General features: G+C 42.5%; 1 protein-coding gene across 1 annotated transcript in view; it reads left to right on the top strand.

Moving 5' to 3' along the window:
- The window catches only part of decr1 (2,4-dienoyl CoA reductase 1, mitochondrial), a 61,902-nt gene that overhangs the window by 5,603 nt on the left and 39,902 nt on the right, over window positions 1–16,397 (top strand). The window contains exons 3-4 of the mRNA XM_070886641.1: window positions 2,590–2,647; window positions 11,101–11,187. Of these exons, the coding sequence (XP_070742742.1) occupies window positions 2,590–2,647; window positions 11,101–11,187 (145 nt within the window). The remainder of the gene's footprint in view (window positions 1–2,589; window positions 2,648–11,100; window positions 11,188–16,397) is intronic.

Raw genomic sequence — 16,397 nt, 5'->3', positions numbered from 1 at the left:
GGGTTAATGGTCTGGAAACATTTGAACAACATGATGAGAATTTTAAATTTGAGATGCTGGGGACTTAGGGAACCATGAGTAAGAATGAGTGTGTTGGAGAAATGGAACTTGGTTTGGGATAGGATTGCTGGCAGCAGAATTTGGATGAGCTACAATTTATGGAAGTTGGAGGATGGGAGGCCAGGTGGGAAAAGCATTGAAATAATCAGACCTGGAGGTGACAAAGGCAGGAGTTAAGGTTTCAGCAGCAGATGGAAAGACATGGGTGAAATTATGGAGGGGACCGTAGGTGGTCTTTGTGATGGCTAGGGTATGAATTTGGAAGCTTAGCTCGTGCCTGAAAATGACATTGAGGTTACGAACAGTATGGTTCAATCTGAGACATTGGTTGCGTGCGGGGGGAGTGGAGTAGATGGAGTCAGTGGTGAGGGTGCGAGGTTTGTGGCAGGGGCTAAAGACGATGGCTATGGTTTTATAAATGTTTAGCTGGAGGAAGTTACGACTTGTCCACTACTGGATGTTAGATAAGCAGGAGTACACATGGATCAGGAAGTTAACAATACAGTCAATGACTTTGAATTGGAAAATGTGGTTCGAGATGGAATGGGAATTGGATAGAACAGAGGGGATCCTAGAAAGATACAGCACAGAAGGAAGCCATTTGACCTATCATGCCTGTGCTAACTCTTTGAAAGAGCTATCCAATTAGTCCCATTTCCACGCTCTGTCCCCATAGCCCTGTAAATTGTTCCTCTTCAAGTATTTATCCAATTCTCTTTTAACCTGCTTCCACAACCCTTTCAGGCAGTGATTTCCAGATCATCATAACTCGCTGTGTAAAAAATGTTTCCTCATGTTGCCTCTGGTTCTTTTGCCAATTAACCTTACATCTATCTCCTCTAGTTACTGACCTGCCATTGGAAATCATTTTTCCTCATTTACTCATCAAAACCCTTAATGGTAACATCTCTATCAAATCTCCTCTTAACCTTCTCTGCTCCAAGAAAAACAACCCCAGTTTCTCTAGTTTCGCTGTGTAACTAAAGTCTTTCATCCCTGGTACCATCTAGTAAATCTCCTCTGCACCCTAAGGCCTTGACATCCTTCTTAAAGTGTGGTGCCCAGAATTGGCCACAATACTCCAGCTGTGGGGCCTAATCAGTGTTTTATAAAAGTTTAGCATAACTTCCTTGCTTTTGTACTCTGTGCCTCTATTTATTAGCCAAGGATCCTGTATGCCTTTTTATCAGCCTTCTCAACTTGTTCTGTGACCTTCAAAGACTTGAGTATGTACACCCCCAGGTCTCTCTGATCCTGCATCCACTTTAAAATTATACCTTTGGTTTATATTGCCTCTCCTCATTCTTCATACCAAAAATAATCACTTCATACTTCACTGCATTAAATTTCAATTGCCATCCCATCTTTATATTTCACCAGTCTGTCCATGTCCTCCTGAAGTCTGTTGCTATCCTCCTCATTGTTTATTACACTTCCGAGTTTCGTGTAATCTGCAAACTTTGAAAGTATGCCTTGTACACCCAATTCCAGATTATTAATATATATCAAAAGGAGAAGTGGTCCCAACACAGGCCCCTGGGGGACACCACTGCACTCTTCCCACCAGTCTGAAAAACAACTGCTCATCACTACTCCCTGCTAACTGTCCTTTAGCCAATATTTCAAGGGCGCTTTTTTTGAGGAGAGTGATGATGGTTGTTTTGAAAGGTTGAGGGACAGTATCTGAAAAGAGGGAACCATTTACATTATCGGCTAAATTGGGGCCCGGAAGCAAAGTTGGATGATCAGGAGATTAGAGAGAATGGGGAGCAGAAGGTAGGTCTCATGGAAGAGATGAGCTTAGAGAGGGGAGGGAAGATGGGGGATAAACTAGAGAGGGATAAGGGTTCAAGTTGAGGGTGGGATGGAGATGGAGGAAGGTACAGTCTAATGGATGGGGTGAAGAAAAAAATAACTTGCATTTATATTCTTCTTTCTTATTCTCAGAACGTCCCAAGTATTTTAACATAAAATTAATTACTTTGGAATTGTAGGCAAACACAGCAACTAATTAACATAAGCGATGTTTCTCAAATAACAATGAGCTAAATGACTAGTTAATCGATTTTGGTGGTGATATGACTTGCTAGATGTGAAGGTGGAATGTCGGGGAAGAAGGATTTAAGAAGGTCGTTGAAAGGAATCTGGCATTATCTTTGTCCTCCAGAATGATCCTAGAATAGTCGGTTGTTTTGGCAAAGGAAAGACTCATAGCTCTTGATGTAGTCAAGCCAGATCTGGTGATAGATAGCGAGGTCAGTTATATGTCAGATATAGTTAAGATTGCTGCCCTTGAACCTGAGGAAGTGAAAATGGGATGGCAGCAGGAAACAACCGGAATGGGAGATGGTGAATATTTTGCTCGGCATCAAAGACGGAAGTGTGACAATGAATGAGCAGTTGATAGTTGAGGTTATTAAAAGCATAGATCTTTGCATTAAACGTAAGAAGCTCCCAATGAAATAGAAGTGTTCTACAACTTCAAAATAATCAAATATAATTGATTATATTAAAAAATCTGCCTTCCAGAAAGCTGGATGTTTTGAAGCAGACAGCAGAAGAAATCTCCTTGCAAACAGGAAACAAGGTAATCGTTGTAAGTTGAATTTAAAAGTTCCTCAGATTAACAATTAAACTTAATGAACATCAATCTGTGACTGTCCTCAAAAATGAGCACATGCTGATTTGGTTTGTAGCAGCTTTCAAAATTCTAGCCTCTGGAGTTTGGGTAACATGAAACCAATTTAACTGTCTCCCAAAATTTGAGTAGACAAAGTTACATGATCAGATATGAGCAAATTTAGTCATGTTTTTCAAGCTTTGTACTTCTGAAATCATCATGAAAGTGAACTAGCACGGAATACAAAAACAGATAGTAAGAGTTTCTACAGGTACATAAAAAGGAAAAGAGTGGCTAATGTAAATATTGGTCCTCTAGAGGATGAGACTGGAGGATAGATTATGGTGAAAAGGGAAATGGCAGAGACGTTGAACAAAATATATTGTATCGGTCTTCATGGTAAAAGTCACTAAAAACATCCCAATTGTCGATAATCAAGGGGCTATAATGAGGGAGGAACTTAATGCAATCACTATCACTAAAGAAGTAGTACTCGGTAAAATAATGGGACCAAAGGCGGACAAGTCCCCTGGACCTGATAGCTTACATCCTAGGGTCTTAAAAGAAGTGGCTGCAGAGATAGTGGATGCGTTGGTTGTAATCTACCAACATTCCCTGGATTCTCGGGCAGTCCAAGCGGATTGGAAAATCGCAAATGTAACGCTCCTATTTATAAAAAGAGGCAGACGAAAAGCAGAAAACTATAGACCAGTTAGCGTAAAATCTGTCGTTGGGAAAATGCTGGAGCCCATTATTAAGGAAGCAGTAGGGACATTTGGAAAAGCATAATTCAATCAAGCAGAGTTGGCATGGTTTTATGAAAGGGAAATCATGTTTGACAAATTTGCTGGAGTTCTTTGAGGATGTAATGAGCAGGATGGATAAGGGGGAGCCAGTTCACGTGGTGTATTTGGATTTCCAGAAGGCATTCGATAAGGTGCCGCATAAAAGGTTGCTGCACAAGATAAAAGTTCACTGGATTGGGGGTAATATATTAGCATGGATAGAGGATTGGCTAACTAACAGAAAACAGAGTCGAAATGAATGGCTCATTCTCTGGTTGGTAACCAGTAACTAGTGGGGTGCCACAGGGATCGGTGCTGGGGCCTCAATTATTTATTATCTATATTAATGATTTGGATGAAGGGACCAAGTGTAATGTAGCCAAGTTTGCTAATGCTACAAAGATGGGTGGGAAAGCAAATTGTGAGGATGACACACGGAATCTGCATTTCCTCCATTTTTAAAACATGACATAAAGGAATACTCAGGGAAAAGCTTGCAAATTATATATTTTAAAAACATTTTTGAATATAATTTTTGAAGACAATCACAGATACACGTTGATTAAGTTTAGTTGTTAGCCAAAGGTACTTTATTTGTGCATATTACAATGACTACTACTGGTCCCCCAGCTTCAATTTTCACCCAAGTAATAATGTGCTATAAAATTTACCATACTATTAGAGTAGAAATGCCTTGCAATATTATTTGGTGTACAGCTGCAGATAATTTTTAATATAAAGATGCAGCACAGTTATTTGAACTGATTACAACAACAAATATATCATGAAATTATTGCAATTTTAAAACATGAATGCCATTTATCGCAATAAGCTAGTACTCAGTGATATTCTCACTGTTAGAACACAAGATAATGAGGGGCTCGACAAGGTGGATGCAGAGAGGATAGGAGCAGGAGGAGGCCATTTGGCCCCTCGAGCCTGCTCCGCCATTCAATAAGATCTATTACTACCAGGGGAATCTTCTATTACTACTAGGGGAATCAAGGGGTATGGTGAGAAAGCAGGAATGGGGTACTGAAGTTGCATGTTCAGCCATGAACTCATTGAATGGCGGTGCAGGCTAGAAGGGCCGAATGGCCTACTCCTGCACCTAGTTTCTATGTTTCTATCTGATCATGGACTCAGCTCCACTTCCCTGCCCGTTCCCCATAACCCTTTACTCCCTCATCGTTCAGTACTCTGTCTATCTCTTCCTCAAATATATTCAATGACCCAGCCTCCACAGCTCACTGGGGCAAAGAATTCCATATATTTAAAAGCCCCTGAGAGAAGAAATTCCTCCTCATTTCAGTTTTAAATGGGCGGCCCCTGATTCTGAGACTGTGTCCCCTAGTTTTAGTTTCCCCTATCTATCCTCTCTGCATCCACCTTGTTGAGCCCCCTTATTATCTTATATGTTTCAATAGGGTCACCTCTCATTCTTCTGATCTCCGATGTGTATAGGGCCAACCTACTCAACCTAACTTCATAAGTCAGCCCCCTCATCTCTGGAACCAACCTAGTGAACCTTCTCTGACCATCTCCAATGCAAGTATATCCTTCCTTAAATACAGAGACCAAAACTGTACGCAGTACTCTAGGTGTGGCTATACCAATACCCTGTACCGATGTAGCAGGACTTCTCTGCTTTTATACTCTAACCCCCTTGCAATAAAGGCCAACATTCCATTTGCCTTCCTGATTACTTGCTGTACCTGCATACTAACTTTATCTGTTTCATGCACAAGGGCCCCCAGTTCATTTTTGTACTGCAGCACTTTGCAATTTTTCTCCATTTAAATTATAATTTGCTATTCTATTTTTTCTGCCAAAGTGGATAACCTCACGTTTTCCCACATTATACTCCATCTGCCAAATTTTTGCTCACTTACTTAGCCTGTCTATAATTCCTTTGCAGATTTTTTGTGTCCTCCTCGCAATTTGCTTTCCCATCCATCTTTGTATCATCAGCAAACTTGGCTACATTAAATTCGGTCCCTTCATCCAAATCATTAATATAGATTGTAAATAGTTGAGGCCCCAGCACTGATCCCTGTGGCACCACACTAGTTATTGGTTGCCAACCAGAGAATGAACCATTTATCTCGATTCTCTGTTTTCTGTTAGTTAGCCAATCCTCTATCCATGCTGATATATTATCCCCAACCCTGTGAACTTTTATCTTGTACAGTAACCTTTTATGTGGCACCTTACCGAATGCCTTCTGTAAATCCAAATACACCACAGCCACTGGTTCCCCCTTATCTACCCTGCTCGTTACATCTTCAAAGAACTCCAGCAAATTTGTCAAACATGATTTCCCTTTCATAACCTGGCGGGCGCAGATACGATTGTAAGTACTGCAGGAAATCGAATATGGCCAGGGTGATCTCATGGACTAGTTTCGATTGCCTGGATGTGTCGGAGAAGAATTTTCCCAGATTTCTTTTCCTCACTTGACCTGGGTTTTTTATCTGTTTTTTGTCTCTCCCAGGAGATCATGTGCCTCCGGTTGGGGTGGAGTGTAGAGTGTAAGGGGTGTCGCATTTGTGTGGGGCGGACTGGTTGGGCTGGGTGCTCTTTACCTTTCCGCCATTGTTCATTGTTCATAGGTTTATATGTAACCTTCAGGGCCGCGCGGCTCTTTGTCGGCCGGCGCGGACACGAAGGGCCAAATGGCCTCCTTCTGCGCTGTACATTTCTATGTTTCTATAAAACCATGCTGACTCTGATTGAATTATGTTTTTCCAAATGTCCCATCACTGCTTCCTTTATAATAGACTCCAGCATTTTCCCAACGACGTATTAGACTAACTGGTCTATAGTTTCCTGCTTTTTGTCTGTCTCCTTTTCTAAATAGGAGTGTTACATTTGCGGTTTTCCAATCCGCTGGGATCGACCCAGAATCCAGGGAATTTTGGTAGATTACAACCAATGCATCTAGTATCTTTGCAGCCACTTCTTTTAAGACCCTCGGATGTAAGCCATCAGGTTCAGCTTTTAGTCCCATTATTTTACCGAGTTACTACAAAAAAGTACTCTTGCATTAGACAAGGTGCAGTCAGGTATAGGAACCAATTCAACTTTCAAATGCTTTGTTTCTCATTGTCCAGAAATCTACTTTGTATTAACTTCTGCATTAGTGTAACAATTGTGAAATGAGCATCAGTCAGATTAGAGAAGAGACTCACAAAACAAGTGATACTGGACATTGAAATCAAATGAGAGTCTTGATATTTGGATACTTTACATATTCTCTCTTTTATAATTAGCTTCAATTTGTCATCTGCATGCTGTTCAATCTTTTCCAACTGATTATCTGTTTAATTGCTAACTAATGAAGATTTCAAGCAAAAACAAAATGCTGGAAATACTCAGCAGGTCATTTGGCATCTGCAACAGGTTCACATTTAGGAGGGGGGGATGATTTCATCTGTAGTGAAATCGTAAATTAGATGTATAAACAACGTATTGATAATTTTCCTACAAATAGTAAAAGGTGCATACCTTTACTGTAGTCTGTCCGCATAACTAGAGCTTTGAACACCAGTATTATTCTCATCGCTGAACTGTGGTGGCATCACAATTTTGCCCAGTGTAGAGATCTACAACCCACCATAAATTAAATTTAGCAAGAAGTCCATTTTAAACATTTTTTTCTCTTATTTTTGCTGCTTCCCCTTCTGGGCACAGTTAAATTACTTCATAAATAGGACACACATGTATTGATGTATTCCACAAGTGCATAATTAAAAAGAAAAATTCTACCTATATTCAGAAATAATATAAGAATAAAGGTTGCTTCAGTTCTTAGTATATCATGTGACTTGGCAATCCACCACGTCTCCTATCCATCCATTTCCAGGATCGACTGCCTGTAGTTGTTTATATGAAAGTGTAATTTTACTGGAGTTGCAGGACCACCTCGCTTTAAAGTGTTCCCAAGTTGCCAGTTAACCAAGATGAGGTTTTAGTTCTAATATGAAGAGGAAAAGAGCCCAATACTTCTCATAAAACATGGAAATGGGCCATTTACCCCAACCAGTCTGTCAGTATTTACTTTCCACCCAAGCAAATAGTTCTAATCAGGTTTACAGTTCAGCTATTGCTATTTAAGAATTAAAATGCAGTTACCAGCTTTTGGTGATGGTGGTGGAGGGTAAATCTGGCATTAAACTGCCGTTATTGGATCAGCTGCCTGTTTGTTATACAACCCACTTGATTTTACTTTCCGTTGACTTGACTGGAAAGGAAAATCGTGTGGGCTGTATACATGGTGGCCAATCCAATACAACCAATTTTCTGCCCCTGCTAAAGTTGAAAGTTCTTCCCCATGTTTGTAATTGACACTGTAATGGTTGGTTTGCAGGCATGCAGTGACCAAACTTTTTTAATGCATATCAAAATAGACCATTACCGTGTTATTTGCAAACATGGTAACTGTGCTTTGATAACATAAGTGAATCTTGAAAATGCTCACCTATACTGGATTTTCACATGTAATACAATAGGCCCAAATTTCTCCATGAGTTGCAGCATTTTTTATGGTGTAACTTGATTTTTCTGGTGTATCCTTTTAGTTGTAAATATGGCCATTTAATTTGCACCAGTGTAAGTGAGTTAGTTAGGTTTTTTGTTCGGTCAGTTTTTTTTTCAAAAGGGGGCGTTCCCAGCCACTTTCACCATTTATGCCAATTTGGCCAGAAAAATGTTGTACTAAACTAACTTAGGGCAGCGTATGTGTCCACTTTTGTCCGCACAGAAAGACCTTACTTACAGTTAAGGAATCGGTGCAAGTAACTACATCTAAAGCACAAAAAGTAATAAGCAATTAATTACCAAATAAAATAGAAGCAACTCTGCACCTAAAGCACCAAGACCAAAGTAATAAGCAATCAATAAATAAAAAATAAAAAAAAGAAAGAACCCTGCACCTAAATAACATTTCAAGCACCACCAAGCACCAAACAAAGCACAAGCAGTAATAACCATTCAATAAAAACTAAAGAACTGAAGTAAATAATTAAATTAACAAATAAAGAGCTGAAGTAAATCCTACTTTCAACTAAACTCACCACCAACTTACAACCCTTTTTGGGCGGGAATTTCTAATGCAGATTGTTCATACAAACATATTGGGCTAGAATTTCCAATGGCTTACTGCCCGGTTTCTGGGCGGTATTGGCTCTTGTGGGCGATAATCAGGTTAGTGAAAAATTCCCTACCTGAGTTACGCCGGCAGTTTCGAGGTACCACTGGGGAGGGGACCGCCGGTGTGCACCGTCCTCAGATCGCCCTGGCGCGATATTTGGCTCAGCGGTGACCCGTAGGTAAGTATGAAAAAGAACGGCCACAAAGATCAGCGGAGCTGGGCGGTAGGTGAGTAGCTCTTCAAGGAAAAGGTTAATAAATTGTTTTTTTACTCATTATTTTAAAATTCTGTTGTGATTTAGTTTAAAAGAGTCTTGAGAATTTATTTTAATGTTTTTTTTATGCGAAGATTTTTGAAAAATTGTTTCTAGTGCCCAACCCACAGCCTCGGGGTAAATTTTTAGTGATTTTTAAAATTTATTGCCCATTTTCATTCGGAATCGCCCAATCGACCCTAAATTCCATTTTTTCGTCAAGATTGAGGGTGCAACGCCCATGTTTTTCGCTTGGCAGATTTTTTTTTTTGCGGGGGGGTTAATCTTTGGCATCTTAGCGGTCTTTTGGGCGGCAATCGGGCGCTGGCGGGCTGTTAGGAAATTCTAGCCCTTAGAACCTAATTGGCTCACATTTTGCAGTAATGGTGAGGCAACAGCGCTTACCGTTATTATGGAGTAAATTGGACAGCAACTTTAGGAGTCCATACATGCGCAGTTAAACACAAAAATCCGGAAATTGTGACCGATTTGCCCCGCTCCTCCACAAGTTACACTATACCCGTACCTTGTCCACTGGCGCACTGGAGGCGGTGTTGGATCTCGACTTGATGCCTGCTCTTGATGATAGGAGACCCCCAAGATATGGGAAGTGGCCATGGTGCCGAGAGACTCAGCATTGAAATCCATGTAAGGGTGTGAAGTTGTTGCATTACCCACTCATCATCATCATCATAGGCAGCCCCTCAGAATCGAGGAAGACATGCTTCCACTCCTGAAGTGAGTTCTTTGGTGGCTGAACAGTCCAATACGAGAGCCACAGACTCAATCACAAGTGGGACAGATAGTCATTGAGGGAAGGGTTGGGTGGGACTGGTTTGCCGCACGCTCTTTCCGCTGCCCGCGCTTGACTTCTGCATGCTCTTGGCGTTGAGACTCTAGGTGCTCAACGCCCTCTCGGATGCACTTCCTCCTCTTAGGGTGGCCTTGGGCCAGGGACTCCCAGGAGTCAGTGGGGATGTCACACTTTATCAGAGAGGCTTTGAGGGTGTCCTTGTAGTGTTTCCGCTGCCCACCTTTGGCTTGTTTACCGTGAAGGAGCTCCGAGTAGCGCACTTGCTTTGGGAGTCTCGTGTCTGGCATGCGAACAATGTGGCCTGCCCAGCGGAGCTGATCGAATGTGGTCAGTGCTTCAATACTGGGGATGTTAACTTGGACGAGGACGCTGATGTTAGTGCGCCTGTCCCCCTAGGGGATTTGTAGGATCTTGTGGAGACATCGTTGGTGATATTTCTCCAGCAACTTGAGGTGTCTGCTGTACATGGTCCATGTCTCTGAGCCATACAGGAGGGCAGGTATTGCTACAGCCCTGTAGACCATGAGCTTGGCAGTTTTGAGGGCCTAGTCTTCAAACACTCTCTTCCTCAGGCGGCTGAAGGCTGCACTGGCACACTGGAGGTGGTGTTGGATCTCGTCGTCGATGCCTGTTCATGTTGATAGGAGGCACCCGAGATATGGGAAATGGTCCACGGTGTCCAGGGCCGCGCTGTGGATCTTGATGACTGGGGCGGGGGGGGGGGGGGGGGGCAGTTGCTGTATTACCCATTAGTTACCCACTAAACACGGCAGAAAAAGTTATGGCTGGTTCATTCAGGTGTAAGTGAATTTTTAACTGTGTGATAAGTCTTAATTACTACCAAACAACCTCTCTGGCACCGAAAATTTAATTTTCCAAGTATGGAGTCTTATTCCTTCAGAATTTAATTATTGTTGGAGATTTTATGAAAAATATATTTTTTTTTCAACTTTTTCTTCGTCGTTTATTTCTCTCTCTCAATCCCATCTTTCTTTCCCTCGCTTTATTTCACTTTCTGTACATAATTTTACAATTAATTAAATATTCCAATTTATACTTCCTGCGTTCAACTCTGCTTGTCTCAGTGAGGATTCTTCACTCTGATTGATTGAAGAGACACAATGTTTTTCCTGCTCTCACACGCCACAGATCCCTTGTAGAGGGGTGCCGCATTGCATCAGACACCTGATGATAGTTGCTGCACAAAAGCCCACAGGCGAGCGAAGTTCCTTCACCGCTCACTGCAAAACCTGGGCCATTATTTCTATCTTCCCGTATCATAACGGAGAGATTTTTAAGAGGTATAATTCCTGTCTCTGCTAATCTTAGAATACAATGGACCAGAGGATAAAATGGTGGAACACCATCTTTTTCAGTTTTATGAGAGAGTTTGAAGTTGTTACGCTTTTCTTCTAGGTTCATGCAATTCAGTGTGATGTGAGAGATCCAGATTCTGTGAAGTCTACTGTGGAGCAGATGACTAAAGTGGCAGGACTTCCTGATGTGAGTACAACCTTTAAAGTATTTAAGGCCCTCAAAAGTCCTCAGACTGTGATCCCGGCAGTTACACTGGGATTGCAACCCACCAGTGCTGACTTTGCCGGAATATGCGGGGGTCAATGGGAGGGCACTCATTTCCATTTGGCTGACTGGTGCATCTCGGACAACATGAGCTCTATTCTGTAAGAATGTCCATCTTGCCTCCATCTTCAGGGAAGGAGGGTGTCCGGGTGCCTTTTCATCTTGGAAACAACATTTGGCCTTTGTACAAAGGAGCCCACTACTAAAAGCTTTTTAAAAAGTTTTCTTCATCTTCAGGCTGCATCCTTGTCCTGGATCCTTCTTGTGCCCTTCCAGAAACCAGAACCCGTCACCTGTTCCGTTTTACCAGCCTACGAAAATACACCAGGTCCCATTAGGGCTGAGGAAATGGAAACCCACAGTGTAGGGAGTCCTCACCCTCATCCCTGCCCTACTCCATCAGTTGACCTTGTTTGGGGTGAGGAGACGCTCCATGCCCAAGCATGGCTATTAGAAATTTTTGTATAAGGCTTGGACCTGAAGTATCTATGGCTGTGTCAGAACGGCTAAATAAATTTGCCCTCATTAATGTTTATTGTGAAACACTTGTATACATGTGAATATAGAATGTATGCACCAGAAATGAGGGTCAGTGAAAACAACACCTAAAGCAAACATTTTTCACGTGCAGATATTTCTATTTATAAAAATATAAAATGTCATGGTCAAGATCAGTCTTTAGATCAACAGATTCCATTTGTGGTTATTTTAAGGTCAAGTTCCCTGTTTCGCTTCACATACAATAATAGTCAATCTACTGTTGAATAAGATTTTGTGCTGGTTTGAAAATTCGATGTCCAATAGATTTGTCAATTTCAATCAACAGCTTTAATGATGTGAAAGATATTAATTCAGAGGCTGATTGATTAAAATATTGTCACTTGATCGCTCCTATTAGCCAGTTTTACAGTTGCACCTAGAAATTCCATCTATCTCTGCTCAGGTAGAACTTGACATTTAGCGACAGCAACACTTATTTTGCTGTCTAAGTTACCATACCAGCATTTCACCAACATACTGCCAAAGCTTGTGCTGACGGTTTGTTGAGGTTTCATTGATTCTCAGAAGCACTGTAATAGAATCAACTGATGCAGAAAAAAAAATACTGGTAAACATAGAAACATAGAAACATAGAAAAATAGGTGCAGGAGTAGGCCATTCGGCCCTTCTAGCCTGCACCGCCATTCAATGAGTTCATGGCTGAACATGCAACTTCAGTACCCCATTCCTGCTTTCTCACCATACCCCTTGATCCCCCTAGTAGTAAGGACTTCATCTAACTCCTTTTTGAATATATTTAGTGAATTGTAACTTATTTACTCATTAGTTGATACTTGCCACTATTTTTTTCTTTTGGTGGAAAAGGATCTTTGGCTTTAGGATGTGAACTGTGAATGGTATGTATGTATTACTGGTAATTCGTGGATGGTAGTGGACCATTAAACAACTAACGGGAGGAGGAGGCTCCATGAATAGCCCCATCCCCAATGATGATGGAGCCCAGCACATGAATGCAAAGTATAAGGCTGAAGCATTTACAACCATCTTCAGCCAGAAGTGCCAAGTGTATGATCCATATCAGCCTCCTCCTGAGGTTCCCACCATCATAGAAGCCAATCTTCAGCCAATTTGATCCACTCCACATGATATCAAGAAAAGGTTGAGAGCACTGGATACAGCAAAAGCTATGGAGCCCGACAACATCCGGATGTTGTGCTGAAGACTTGTGCTCCAGAACTAGCAGCGACTCCAGCCAAGCTGGCATCTATCCGACAATGTGGAAAACTGCCCAGGTATGACCTGTCCACAAAAAGCAGGACAAATCCAATCCAGCCAATTTCCACCCCATCAGTCCACTCTCAATCATCAGCAAAGTGATAGAAGGTGTCGTCAACAGTGCTATCAAGCGGCACTTACTAATAACCTGTTCACCAATGTGCAGTTTGGGTTCCGCCAGGACCAATCGGCTCCAGACCTTATTACAGCCTTGGTCCAAACATGGACAAAAGAGCTGAATTCCAGAGATGAGGTGAGAGTGACTGCCCTTGACATCAAGGCAGCATTTGACCGAGTGTGGCACCAAGGGGACTAGTAAAACTGAAGTCAATGGGAATCCGGTGGCAAACTCTCCACTGGCAGGAGTCATACCTAGCACAAAGGAAGATGGTTGTGGTGGATGGAGGTCAATCATCATAGCCCCAGGACATCACTGCAGGAGTTCCTCAGGGCAGTGTCCCAGGCCCAAACATCTTCAACTGCTTCATCAATGATCTTCCCTCTATCATAAGGTCAAAAGTGGGGATGTTCGCTGATGATGACACAGTGTTCAGTGCCATTCACAACTCCTCAGATAATGGAGCAGTCCATGTTCGAATGCAGCAAGACCTGGATGACATTCAGGCTTGGGCTGATAAGTGGCAAGTAACATTTGCGCCACACAAGTGCCAGGCAATGACTATCTCCAACAAGCGAGAATCTAACCACTGCACTTTGACATTCAAAGGCATTACCATCGCCGAATCCCCCATCACCATCACCATTGACCAGAAACTTAACTGGACCAGCCACAATAATACTGTGGCAACAAGAGCAGGTCAGAGGCTGGGTATTCTGCGGCGAGTGTCTCACTTGCTGACTCCCCAAAGCCATTCCACCATCGACAAGGCATAAGTCAGGAGTGTGATGGAATACTCTCCCCTTGCCTGGATGAATGCAGCTCCCAAGAAGCTCAACACCATCCAGGACAAAGCAGCCCGTTTATTGGCATCCCATCCACCACCTTAAACATTCTCTCCCTTCACCACTGGCGCACCTTGGCTGCAGTATGTACCATCTACAAGACCCACGGCAACAACTCACCAAGGCTGCTTCGGAAGCACTTCTCCAAACCCACGACATCTACCACCTAGAAGGACAAGGGCAGCAGGCATGTGGATCAAAATCCTGGAACTCCCTCCTTAACAGCACTGTGGGAGTACCTTCACCACAAGGGTTGTAGTGGTTCAAGAAGGCGGCTTAACACCATCTTCCCCAGGGCACTAACGGTTGGGCAATAAATGTTGGCCTTGCCAGCGATGCCCACATCCCAGGAATGAATTTATTTTTAATTCTATTTTTGGGTGGATGGTTAAAACCAATTTGTTTCTTGAGATGTTTTCCACTTAATTTGTTGCACACAGAAAGTGCATGCATGTGGAATGGCCTCAAATCTTAAATCTTTTAATTGATTTCGCTTCAGGTATAGAAACATAGAAACTAGGTGCAGGAGTAGGCCATTCGGCCCTTCGAACTTGCACCACCATTCAATACGATCATGGCTGATCATTCACCTCAGTACCCCTTTCCTGCTTTCTCTCCATACCCCTTGATCCCTTTAGCCATAAAGATCATATCTAACTCCCTCTCGAATATATCTAACGAACTGGCATCAACAACTCTTTGCGGTAGAGATTTCCACAGGTTAACAACTCTCTGAGTGAAGAAGTTTCTTCTCATCTCGGTCCTAAATGGCTTACTCCTTATCCTTAGACTGTGATCCCTGGTTCTGGACATCCCCAACGTCGGGAACATTCTTCCTGCATCTAACCTGTCCAGTCCCAACAGAATTTTATATGTTACTATGAGATCCCCTCTCATTCTTCTAAACTCCAGTGAATACAGGCCCAGTCGATCCAGTCTCTCCTCATAGGCCAGTCCTGCCATCCCGGGAATCAGTCAGGTGAACCCTCACTGCACTCCCTCAATAGCAAGAATGTCCTTCCTCAGATTGGGAGACCAAAACTGAACACAATGTTCCAGATGAGGCCTCACCAAGGCCCTGTACAACTGCAGTAAGACCTCCCTGCTCCTATACTCAAATCGCCTAGCTATGAAGGCCAACATGCCATTTGCCGCCTTCACCGCCTGCTGTACCTACATACTAACTTTCAATGACTGATGTACCATGACACCCAGGTCTCATTGCACCTCCGCTTTTCCTAATCTGTCGCCATTCAGATAATATTCTTCCTTCATGTTTTTGCCACCAAAGTGGATAACCTCACGTTTATCCACATTATACTGCATCAGCCATGCATTTGCCCACGTACTTAATCTGTCCAAGTCACCCTGCAGCCTCTTAGCATCCTCCTCACAGCTCACACCGCCACCCAGCTTAGTGTCATCTGCAAACTTGGAGATATTACACTCAATTCCTTCATCTAAATCATTGATGTATATTGTAAATAGCTGGGGTCCCAGCACTGAGCCCTGCGGCACCCCACTAGTCACTGCCTGCCATTCTGAAAAGGACCTGTTTATCTCGACTCTCTGCTTCCTGTCTGCCAACCAGTTCTCTAGGCATGTCAATACATTACCCCCAATACCATGTGCTTTAATTTTGCACACCAATCTCTTGTGTAGGACCTTGTCAAAATCCTTTTGAAAGTCCAAATACACCACATTCACTGGTTCTCCCTTGTCCACTCTACTAGTTACATCCTCATAAAATTCTAGAAAATTTGTCAAGCATGATTTCCCTTTCATAAATCCATGCTGACTTGGACCGATCCTGTCACTGCTTTCCAAATGCGCTGCTATTTCATCTTTAATGATTGATTCCAACATTTTCCCCACTACCGATGTCAGGCTAACCGGTCTATAATTCCCCGTTTTCTCTCTTGCTCCTTTTTTAAAAAGTGGTGTTACATTAGCTACCCTTCAGTCCATAGGAACTGATCCAGAGTCGATAGACTGTTGGAAAATGATCACCAATGCATCCACTATTTCTAGGGCCACTTCCTTAAGTACTCTGGGATGCAGACTATCAGGCCCTGGGGATTTATCAGCCTTCAATTCCATCAATTTTCCTAACACAATTTCCTGACTAATAAGGATTTCCTTCAGTTCCTCCTTCTCGCTAGACTCTCGGTCCCTAAGTATTTCCGGAAGGTTATTTGTGTCTTCCTTCGTGAAGACAGAACCAAAGTATTTGTTCAATTGGTCTGCCATTTCTTTGTTCCCCATTATAAATTTACCTGATTCTGACTGCAAGGGACCTCCGTTTGTCTTCACATATCTATAGAAGCTTTTGCAGTCAGTTTTTATGTTCGCAGCAAGCTTCCTCTCATACACTATTTTCCCCCTCCGAATTA

Source organism: Pristiophorus japonicus, chromosome 1 (assembly GCF_044704955.1).
Source record: "Pristiophorus japonicus isolate sPriJap1 chromosome 1, sPriJap1.hap1, whole genome shotgun sequence".
NCBI classification, from domain to species: Eukaryota; Metazoa; Chordata; class Chondrichthyes; family Pristiophoridae; genus Pristiophorus; species Pristiophorus japonicus.
Note: the sequence above shows the minus strand (reverse complement) of the source record. Positions and strands in the feature narration are given on the sequence as shown.